A 12,484-nucleotide genomic window follows, 5' to 3' on the forward strand; every position below is an offset into this window, starting at 1 on the left:
GGTTTACGAAAAAACGAATTTATTCCTTTCATTTGCACCATACTGTAGGTATACCCATGCAACGGTGGAAAATAGTGTCGCGCACGCTTGATTAGCAATTAAAAAATAAAGGAGTTTTGAATGAATATTGTATTGCAAAAAACTCTTCGGGATTTCATCAATTGATGTTTAAAGAATATCTACCTACCTTGGCAACATTCAAATTTTCAGTTTTTCACATAGTTTCTGAGGGTTAAAAATGGCCGATTTCGCAATTTTTCAATTTTTAATCGCTTATATGTCAAAAACTATCAATTTAGAGAAAAGTCACTAAAGACCTTTTCTGTTTGGAATGATCCAAAAAACCTAAAAAAACTTTTTCCATGCAAAAAAAAAAATTTAGGAAAAAAACAAAAAAATAAAACGTTAAAACAATTTTTGACCACCTTTTGGTCCTGGCAACATGCAAATTTGTTAAAAGGGGTCCTTTTTGAGTAAGATTGTGAAAAAATTCCGAATCAGAATATTTATCCTAGCGGATGCGCAGTGGCTTTCTGGACTAAAAATAATAAGAAGTAGCTGTGACCTACTTTCTTCACATTTAATAAGAAAAACCCGTATCTTAATAATTTTAATGTGTTAACAAAGATTGAAAGTTGTTACCTAAAATTTTGTGCCGCTGGTATTTGTTCCCCATGGCATTTCCGTTCCCAAATGTTTACTAGTTCCATACGATAGTTGCTGGTAAATGCACCCAAGTAAGCTACGCACGCAGCTGCCATAAGGACATCGCCAACAGCGTTTTCCAATTCAATTCCAAACCTCTAGATTGTTAAGAAATTTTAACAGTACTACAAATATTCGAAAATTCTGATTTTACTTTTATTTTATTTACCTCAACACTTTCTTCCCATCTCGACTGCTCATCTCCGAGAGCTACATTAAGCCTACCAGCTCGATTCAACCTTGCAGCTGTTAACTCTATATTGTCTTCGATAGCCTTCTTCTCTGCCATTGTGGCGTTGAAATTAGCTTCTAAATTTGCTATTTGTGCTTCTACTTCAGCCAATTTCATTTGCTTGTCTCTGAGCAGGGCCATAACTTGCGCCAGTTCTTTCTCAGCTGTCTGAAGCCTAAATGTATTAATTTTTAACAGTATTTGTGTTAGTGTTTCGTTTATTTACTTACTTTTTTCTTTTGGGTTCAACGACTCTGTAAACTTTGGCATACATATCCATAGCTCTTACCCACAAACAGAGACTCTTGCAAGCTTTTGATACTTTGACAACCTTATCCGGTACAAAATCTGGATTTTCTATATAAACCTTTAGTTTCCTCAATACCAAATCGCTAACGTGGTCTTTGTCGTACTCTTGAAGCTTCTTTAAGAAGTGGGCGTCGCTTAACACTATTTTGGCGGAAGCCCAATCAGTCCTTAAACATTTATTAATAAGTAAACTATTTTTTACTGAGAATAAAACATACTTAGCTCCGAGAAGCAAACACACTGACTCCATAACGACTTGAACCAGTTTTGGAGGTTTTTGAAACACTTTTACCTCATTAATATCGTTCTTGTTTAAAGATTCAAGTGCTTTGGTAGCTGCTTCTAGTGCCGGGAGGGCTGTATCTAGGTCTTTTTGAGCATCATCAGCTATGGCTTGAGTTTCTTCTGCTTTTACCTAAAACAATGGAAACAATTTTGTGATAACTATAATATAAGATGATGAAAGATTGGAAATAATTATAAATAATCCAATAATTGGGCTGTCACAATAGCTCAAGGGTGGATGATCTTATATTATTGTCTGGTAAGCAGGGCCCCGTAGCTCTCCCTCACCAGCCCTTACTAATTTTAAACACTTACTTTGGCAACTTCTTCATCAGCTTTAACGATGGTGCGAACTGTGTCGGCTTGTTTTTGTTCCTTACTGAGAAAGACCATTAATTCTTCGGCAGCTATCGATTTTTGTGCCAGAACAGGTTCCAGAGCCGTCAAAGTTTCCTTCATACTATCTATCACGCTATTAGTTTCGTATAATTTCTAAAATAATAATAAAATTAGGAATTGGGTACCCTGCAACCCTACTGGGTTGTTGTATGTCGCCTACCCTTTTCAAAATATATCTGGAACAAGCACTCAATCTGTAGAAAAGAAAATGTAATGGCATGGGAATCCCTCTCAATGACGAGACAACACTGACAACACTATACACTTTATGTTTCACTCATAACCAAATTCTGACTGTTCAGGATCATGACGACTTGGATACATGACACGGAAGTTAATAGAAAAATATAACAAATGGGGTCTCTAGGTCAACATTAAGAAAACTGAAGCCATGTATATTGGAGGGACAAAGCAGTCCATTACATTCGACGATGGGGTAGAAATTAAACACTGTGATGAATACAAGTTACCTGGGCATGAAAGATGGAACACTCGATGCTACTATAAAAAAAGAAACATATATATATATATATATATATATATATATATATATATATATATATATATATATATATATATATATATATATATATTATGCCGGTTTCTTAAATTACTGCCGGTGGTAGTCTTCCTCTCTTAAATTTCTTTCCGACAACTCCTTGGAGATGCCCTTTATCCCTGTAGTTGTTGGTCTTATTCGTTTTCGTTTTTCTGTGGGGGTCCACTCTAACACTTTTTTGGGGATTCTCCTTTCCTCGGATTGGTGATTGTTCTTTCTACTTTCATTTGTTGTCTAATGTCGTCGTTTCTTATGTGTTGTCTAATGTCTAGATGTCTAGATCTTCTTGTTGACCTTCTCCAAAAATCCATCTTAGTGGCTAGTAATTTATCTTTGTACTTGTTGGTTAAATGCTTCAGCTCCACAGGTTAACACTGGTTTTAATATTATGTTGTAAATTCGTTTTTTATTTTCTGTTATAATAATTTTTTGCCACAGTACCGAATTCAGGGCTCCTATCACCTGTTTTCCCTTTACTATCCTTTCTTTAATATTTTCTTCGTTTCGCCCTGTATTAGTTAGTTTTATTCCCTGATATATGTGTTCGTTGCAGCTTGTAATTTTCTCCTGTTCTAGGTTCAGGTTATCCGTTTCATACAGGGTATGAAACAGTAAAGAAAGAAACATACAGGGTAGAAAAGTCATATCCATGATGAACAGCACTTTGTGGGATCAAAGAATATCTAAAGCGAACAAGCAGCTCAAATCCAATACAATACTTAAAAGGTATAATCACATATGGCCAGTGGCGTGCTGGCCATATAAATGAATCGGTGCAATCACCGAGAGGGTGAGGCCTCTTGAGGCCGGTCAAATAGGTTTTTTCACAAAAAAATTTAGACGTAACAAAAGAAATATTTTTTAAATGTATAATCGAATGTTAATTTTACCCGATTACTAATACGGATGGTGTTCACATACTAACCCGCGTTTTAAATCATTAAAACACGCGTTGGCATGTGAACGGTGTCAAGTAGTATGTAGTTAATGTAAGTAAATGAATAAGACTCTACATAAATCGATTGCTACAGATAATCTTTATTTTCATACATACAAGTATGTATATTTATGGTTTTCCAATTTCTTTCAAACATGTATGTATTCTGCAGAATAAAAAACGGAAAAACGTCTTGCACATTTTTGACCGAATTATTGGAAGTATCGAAAAACAATTTGATCAAGACAAATCGTTTTATGATGATATAAGCACTCTAATCCTAGAAACTTTGATACAATGAAAAATGGTATACAGTGGTACCTCGACATACGAGGGTAATTCGTTCCGCAACCTTGCTCGTATGTCAAAGCAATTTTCCCCATTGAAATTAACTGAAATGTCATTGTTCCGTTTCAGTCCCAAAAAAACACCTCAATAGTTACTCGTACACCTTGCCCATGTTTTTCAATGATTTCACGTTGTTCGAACCCATGGTTATAAAACTAAATGTGAAACAACTTTATTAAAAATACTTCGAAAACAAGCAATGCCGACAGACTGAGGTCTAGGTCTATACATAAAGTACTTTTAACGACATTTAAACCATTTACTGAAAAATAAAAAAAAAAATATCCTACCATATCTGCGACTGCAATTAGATAAAAACTTGTGGATTCTGCTGATAAATGATATTAATAATATTATAATATTTAATAATAATTATTATTAAATAATAAATAAATTCTGATAATAAATTTTATTAAAAAATAGGATTTGGCAAAATACTGAAATTATAGAACATCGATTTAATAATGAATATATTCAGTCACAGAAAATATGAAGGATGATATTATTAATCGAAGTGATAATGAACATGAACTAACAAGTGACAATTTTGTTGATATCGTGAAAACTTCACCTCCGATATCAGTTATTATTTGTAAGATTGCTTATTGTTAAATAAAAAAATATAGCAAATTATAAAAAATCATTGAATCCAAAGTTTTATGTTTGATTTAAAAATAATTGATATTTTTGTTTTTTTGATTTTATAAATAACAAAATAAAACATCCTGATTATAGAAGGTAACATGAGGAAGGGAGGCCGCTTTTCTATAAAATCACCGGGCCGCTTGAAAAGTTCCAGCACGCCACTGCATATGGCAGTGAAGTTTGGTCACTGAAACAAAGAACAGAGAAAATGTTACTACAGTAGCAGTAATGCACTTCTGGAGAAGAGCAGCGGGCAAATCAAGAAGATATCGGATACCAAATGAGAGAATACGAGAAATGATGTATTCTAAGAGCTAGTGAACCCTCCGACTAACGGTCGTCCTGTAAGGCTAAAAATTTTTCTAGTGATAATTCATAGCACACCAAGGCTAAAAACCATGACCTGGCAGGCCTCAGCGGTGCACGTGTATCTACCAGGTGAATCGAAAAGTGCAAATTTAGGTGGTAAAATAAACTTTCTCCTGTAAGGTTTAAATTTAAGTATGTGTCTGAGTAAGTCATTTAGAAGAAATGTGTACAATGACAGGCGATTCTGAAGAGCATAAGACCTTGCCAGGCGAGGGGAAAGATTATGGGTTTTTCCTAAAATTATTCTTTTTGCATCGAACAAATTTTTTTAGGTTTTTTGAATCATTTCAAACAGAAAACGTCTTTTGTGATTTTTCTCTTAAGTTAATAGTTTTTGTTATATGAGCGATTGAAAATTTTGAAAATTGAGAAATCGGCCATTTTTAACTCTAAATCGGACATTTATCTAAAAGTTTCAATATTGCCAAGGTACGTAGATATTCTTTAAACATTGATTGATGAAATCCCGAAGAGTTTTTTGCAATAAAATATCGAAAACCCCTTTGTTTTTTTAATTGCTAATCAAGCGTGTGCGACACTGTAGTATAAGTGAGGACGTTTGAGTTGGCATAAATTCATTATCTCGAGAATGGGCAAATTTCAAGAGAAATCCTCAGACAGGTCGATTTTTATTTTTGAATTAGGACTTTTTGGCATATATATAATACTAGTGACGTCATCCATCTGGGCGTGATGACGTAATCGATGATTTTTTAAATAAGAGTAGGGGTTGTGTGATAGCTCATTTGAAAGGTTATTTAATTCTCTATTCAGTAATATAAACATTAACATAATTATTTATACAGGGTGTACAAAAAATGTTTTCTTCTATTTGTCAAATTTAATCAAAGTTAATAAAAAAATTTTTTTTGTAGACCCTGTATAAATAATTATGTTATTGTTTATATTACTGAATAGAGAATTAAATAACCTTTGAAATGAGCTATCACACAACCCCCACTCTCATTTAAAAAAATCATCGATTACGTCATCACGCTCAGATGGATGACGTCATTAGTATTATATATATGCCAAAAAGTCCTAATTTAAAAATAAAAATCGACCTGTCTGAGGATTTCTCTTGAAATTTGCCCATTCTCGAGATAATGAATTTATGCAAACTCAAACGTCCTCGCTTATACTACAGTGTCGCACCTGCTTGATTAGCAATTAAAAAAACAAAGGGGTTTTCGATATTTTATTGCAAAAATCTCTTCGAGATTTCATCAATCAATGTTTAAAGAATATCTACGTATCTTGGCAACATTGAAATTTTTAGATAAATGTCCGATTTAGGGTTAAAAATGGCCGATTTCGCAATTTTCAAAATTTTCAATCGCTTATATAACAAAAACTATTAACTTAAGAGAAAAATCACCAAAGACGTTTTCTGTTTGGAATGATTCAAAAAACCTAAAAAAAGTTTGTTCGATGCAAAAAGAATAATTTTAGGAAAAACCCCTAATCTTTCCCCTCGCCTGGCAAGGTCTAATGCTCTTCAGAATCGCCTGTCATTGTACACATTTCTTCTGAATGACTTACTCAAACACATACTTAAATTTAAACCTTACAGGAGAAAGTTTATTTTACCCCCTAAATTTGCACTTTTCGATTCACCTGGTAGATGCACGTGCACCACTGAGGCCTGCCAGGTTATGGTTTTTAGCCTTGGTGTGCTATGAATTATCACTAGAAAAATTTCTAGCCTTACAGAACGACCGTTAGTCGGAGGGTTCACTAGCTCTTAGACTAATGGGAGTCACACATACAATAACTAATGACTTAAAAACAAAACAACTCATATGGTACGGCCATGTACAGAGAATGCCAGATGAGATGATCCCTAAACAGATTCTGACGTGAACACTACAAGGGAGAAGGAAAAGAGGAAGGCCGAGAAGAAGCTGAAGGAAGGGAATTGAAAAATAACTAGAGGAAAGAGAAATCCCTCCCGGTCTATGGCCAAACAGAGAAGAATGGCGGTTAGGAGTCGGAAGGCGTCGGAGAACGCTGTAAACCGATAGTAGTAGTAGGTATTGTGTATTTTTACGATACATTTAACAAGCAATAAGTAAATTAACCTTTAATCCATTGTTTATTCTGTCTCTAGTTTTAGTTATTTGGTCTTTCTTCATTCCCAACATCGATCGGTATAGTTTGATCAGTTCTAAATAGCTGCTGGGGGTTGTATAGTAGTATCTCTTCATTTCTTCATAGAATCTGACAGTCATCACCTCTACACTCTGAAAATATTATTAATCAGTATGTAAAGAGTTCAATTTCAATTGATTATTCCGATTTAACACTTGAACTTTTTAAAACCAAATTATCTAATAGAGTACCTCATGCATTGCTACACAAACTCTTGCCAATCGAGTGGAAATATCTTCCCCTAAACTTATCATTTCGCTTTCTGCTACCGAAAGTAAAGCCTCCTGTGGCCATTTTTCAAACCAGTCGATGGTGCAACAGTTAACGAGAGATGGGAACATTCTACATCGTCTTCTACAAAGTAAAAACCAGAGTTTACAATAACTATCTATGTACTAAACTGTAACAAATACAAAAATGTACATTAAATTTAAACCAAATACCTAACGTTTTAAGATATAGTGTATATAGACCAGGGTAATAAGCTGGAAATATACCATGTTCGGGACACCCAAAGATCCAGGTAGCTGACTACTTTTTTAGTTATTGTAGACCTATAGGAAGAAAACCTACCTGTTTCCCGCCTAAAGTTCGCGGCCGTTTTTTAATGATTAACAATTTAGTGCAAAAATCGCGATTTTTTCGATTTTTTGCACCCCATTCAAAAGCTAAACAGTTGACATAAAACAACAAAATTAAATTTTTTAGAGAATTGAAAAACCTTCAAAATGCCGATTTTTGAAAGTTAAAATGTTAATTTATTGCTACGCAAACTGCAAAATAAGTGAAAATCGTTATTTGTTAATAACTTTTACTAAAACTACTTTAGAACTTTAGGGTTTCACCCAAAGTTGTGTATTGGGCTACTCAACAAACCCCTTAAAATTTGAGACCGATCCATTAATTAGTTTAAAAGTTATTCTATTTGTTTATCCCAGAGACCTTTATTTTGCAATAACATAAGACAGAAAATAATAAAGATAAGGCAATTCTGTGTATGCCAAATGAAAGTAGAAAAGTGATACTATCAAAATGTACTAAAAAAAGATAAAACAAAAGAATGTGTGTGTACTTTGTACGCACGTAAGAAGTTATACTTCTATTATATGATTATATGATTATAAACGAAATTAATATACTTTTTATTTATATTTTATTTAAATATTAAATTAATTTATACTTACTACTTCTCAAACATTTTTATTAAAACAGTGCCAAAAAACACATTAAAAATGCCACAAATGATTTCTGAACATTAATTGTCGGAAAAATTTTTAACTAAATACGTATTTTCTGAAAATAAAATTATATAATAAATATACTTACAATCATAAAATGTATAAAAAAAAAATAAAAAAATAAAAGTTTCTATTGGGATTCGAACCAACTTACCACGCGGCTGGTATTTGCGTTGTATTGTGATTCACCCGCATTAAAACTTCGCCACAGAGACAGCTTGTCATTATGTGCGAAGATCGTCTAACTAAACAGATTAACCTTTTGACATTTTTAACTTATGTAAATCAAATTATTTTGATTTTGAATTGAAATGATTTAGAACTGAAAAAATACAACAAAACATAGAGTAAGAAGACAATATATTAGGTGAATATTGATAGAAATTTTGATGGTAATCAAATTATGTAAATAAAAAAGTATTACATACTACTTATGTATTTTGGTAAGTTCAAGGTAGGTATCGGAGCCCGTATAACGACTAATAAATTTCGCAATCACTTGCGTCGTGCAAAGTGGCTATGTTCAAATATCATAACAAAATTTGATCAACTATTTATAAAACACTTACCAGTGAAAGATTCTTTAGCTTTGAATAAGCGAGATCTGCGGCACTCATACTAGGCACAGTTTGATGAGCTTTCACATTGGCATGCAACAATCATCTCTTCTATGTAAATAAGTCCAAAAATATAATATGAAAACTATTTAAAAAGACAGTATAACCATTAACTAACTTTTTGTTTGTTGTTTCTCTTCCTACAAATTTTAAAACGCAACAAGCATACATTATAACCAAACCATGCACAGTCCCACAGCTGTGCCACAGCTGCCATATTGGATAATTTTTGTCATGTCATTTGAACATCCAATCAGAACAAAGTTATAATGCGCATGCGCCCGGTCGCTAGGTTTTCCCATATAAAATTTCACCGTCATTACGCCCGTAAAGAAGTATAACTTCAAAAATATCTAATGTAATCAAAAATAGTCATGAAACATTTTTGAAATTTTGTAGTTTATAAACATTTAGAACAACTTTAAAAATATTGTCCGTAGAAAAAAATAATTTTACATGAGTATTCGAAAAGTTGGTATTCTACACCAATTTTTAAAAATGTTGTTCAGTTGTTGACTAGTCGTGGTAAGTGAAGGGGGAGCTGGGAGCCGACAAATGCACGAGTTTAAAAACTAAAAAGGCAACTTAACACTACTATTAGTCTAAGAGCTAGTGAACCCTTTGACTAACGGTCGTCCTGTAAGGCTAAAAATTTTTCTAGTGATAATTCATAGCACACCAAGGCTAAAAACCATGACCTGGCAGGCCTCAGCGGTGCACGTGTATCTACCAGGTGAATCGAAAAGTGCAAATTTAGGGGGTAAAATAAACTTTCTCCTGTAAAGTTTAAATTTAATTTAGAAGAAATGTGTACAATGACAGGCGATTCTGAAGAGCATAAGACCTTACCAGACGAGGGGAAAGATTAAGGGTTTTTCCTAAAATTATTCTTTTTGCATCGAACACATTTTTTTTAGGTTTCTTGAATCATTTCAAACAGAAAACGTCTTTGTTGATTTTTCTCTTAAGTTAATAGTTTTTGTTATATATAAGCGATTGAAAATTTTGAAAATTAAGAAATCGGCCATTTTTAACCCTAAATCGGACATTTATCTAAAAATTTCAATATTTCCAAGGTACGTAGATATTCTTTAAATATTGATTGATGAAATTCCGAAGAGATTTTTGCAATAAAATATCGAAAACCCCTTTGTTTTTTTAATTGCTAATCAAGCGTGTGCGACACTGTAGTATAAGTGAGGACGTTTGAGTTTGCATAAATTCATTATCTCGAGAATGGGCAAATTTCAAGAGAAATCCTCAGACAGGTCGATTTTTATTTTTGAATTAGGACTTTTTGGCATATATATAGTACTAGTGACGTCATCCATCTGGGCGTGATGACGTAATCGATGATTTTTTTAAATAAGAGTAGGGGTTGTGTGATAGCTCATTTGAAAGGTTATTTAATTCTCTATTCAGCAATATAAACATTAATATAATTATTTATACAGGGTGTACAAAAAAAATTTCTTCTATTTGTCAAATTTAATCAAAGTTAATTTAATAAAAAAATTTTTTTCTACACCCTGTATAAATAATTATGTTAATCTTTATATTAGTGAATAGAAAATTCAATAACCTTTCAAATGAGTTATCACACAACCTCTACTCTCATTTAAAAAAAGCATCGATTACGTCATCACGCTCAGATGGATGACGTCACTATTATTATATATATGCCAAAAAGTCCTAATTTAAAAATAAAAATCGACCTGTCTAAGGATTTCTCTTGAAATTTGCCCATTCTCGAGATAATCAATTTATGCAAACTCAAACGTCCTCACTTATACTACAGTGTCGCATCTGCTTGATTGGCAATTAAAAAAACAAAGGGGTTTTCGATATTTTATTGCAAAAAACTCTTCGAGATTTCATCAATCAATGTTTAAAGAATATCTACGTATCTTGGCAACATTGAAATTTTTAGATAAATGTCCGATTGAGGGTTAAAAATAGCCGATTTAGCAATTTTTAAAATTTTCAATCGCTTATATAACAAAAACCATTAACTTAAGAGAAAAATCACTAAAGACGTTTTCTGTTTGGAATGATTCAAAAAACCTAAAAAAAATTGTTCGATGCAAAAAGAATAATTTTAGGAAAAACCCCTAATCTTTCCCCTCGCCTGGCAAGATCTTATGCTCTTCAGAATCGCCTGTCATTGTACACATTTCTTCTGAATGACTTACTGAAACACATACTTAAATTTAAACCTTACAGGAGAAAGTTTATTTTACCCCCTAAATTTGCACTTTTCGATTCACCTGGTAGATACACGTGCACCACTGAGGCCTGCCAGGTCATGGTTTTTAGCCTTGGTGTGCTATGAATTATCACTAGAAAAATTTCTAGCCTTACAGGATGACCGTTAGTCGGAGGGTTCACTAGCTCTTAGACTATATCATTTTCTATATCTCGGGATCTCCTGAATATATTTTGATCTTTATTTTTTTAATTTGCATGTAATTTTTTTGTACATTACAAATATGTAATTTGTCTATTTGTAATTTAACATTTATTAATTAATAAACAATCTAATTCGTTTAAACAATTTTTGAATAAATAATTTTTCCCCAAAAATCCATGTTTTTAATCAGACTATCATTATTAATCATAGAAAAAGTTAAGTTATACTTTAATAAATAAATTATCTTCAATAAATAATAATTATCTAATAAAAATAATTTATTTATTAAAGTGAACTTTAAGGTTTTGTATGATCATTAATGATACTATGATTAAAAAAATAGATTTTTGTAAATAAACATTTTTTCAAGAATTGTTTAAACAAATTAGACTGATTATTAATTAATCAATTTGTAAACAAATTGCATATTTGTAATGTACGTAGAAATTACATACAAATTAAAAAAGAAAGATAAAAATCCATTGAGTTGATCCGGAGATACAGAAAATTGTATAGTTTGAAATTGCTTTTTCGGTATTTTCACTCGTAGTCTGGGCTGATTATCGGAGAATAGGCCATTTTTGGGAAAAGTTATTTACCAGCAATTTTATTGCTGGAATCGAATTATAAGATCCTATATATTAATAATATAGGTATGCAAAGTCCTCAGATAGTGTGCTACTTTTTTTATAAACAAAATGGCGCTCGAAAATCGTGTTTTTTTCAATTATTGCTCTAGAACTCCGACGATTTTAACTTTACAACAAAAATACCCAAATAAAAATTCACCGTGATTAAATTATGCATAGAGACGTGTTTTTTCCGATCAGCTCCGACGAAAATTTTCCTCGGAAAATGCGGGTTTTCCCAACAAAATCTTTAATTTTCAAATAAAGTTTTAGATACGTAATTATTTACCAATAATTAAATAATTTGGTGACTTAAAATATTTCTTGGTATAGATTACAGTTCCAGAAGCTGGTGAAAATTAAACGAATATTTTAGCAACAATTCAATTGTTAATTAATAATTTACGGTCGCAGTAATAACCAAAATAATTAATATACACTGATCAAACTTTGAAATCTTATAAAGATGAGATGCCTATTTAACATTTTGTCGACAAAATATAATTTTTTTATTTTTTTGCATAATCTTTAAATGTTTAAAAAAAATAGTTATAAACAAATTAACGTTTCTCAGAAAGTTTTTATTATATTATAATTTTAAAAAATAGCTAAAATGCGCATTTCAAATATCCTGAAAATGAATGCTTTAAA

General features: G+C 32.1%; 1 protein-coding gene across 1 annotated transcript in view; it reads right to left on the reverse strand.

Annotated features, from left to right (window-relative positions):
- Positions 1–12,484, reverse strand: part of LOC114334231 (dynein axonemal heavy chain 6) — a 226,424-nt gene that overhangs the window by 108,197 nt on the left and 105,743 nt on the right. The window contains exons 30-36 of the mRNA XM_050663379.1: positions 7,131–7,293; positions 6,870–7,031; positions 1,847–2,023; positions 1,465–1,661; positions 1,168–1,413; positions 875–1,112; positions 643–803 (exon numbers count right to left, since the gene is read on the reverse strand). Coding sequence (XP_050519336.1) covers positions 643–803; positions 875–1,112; positions 1,168–1,413; positions 1,465–1,661; positions 1,847–2,023; positions 6,870–7,031; positions 7,131–7,293 — 1,344 coding nt within the window. The remainder of the gene's footprint in view (positions 1–642; positions 804–874; positions 1,113–1,167; positions 1,414–1,464; positions 1,662–1,846; positions 2,024–6,869; positions 7,032–7,130; positions 7,294–12,484) is intronic.

Source organism: Diabrotica virgifera, chromosome 1, assembly GCF_917563875.1.
Source record: "Diabrotica virgifera virgifera chromosome 1, PGI_DIABVI_V3a".
Taxonomy (NCBI): domain Eukaryota; kingdom Metazoa; phylum Arthropoda; class Insecta; order Coleoptera; family Chrysomelidae; genus Diabrotica; species Diabrotica virgifera.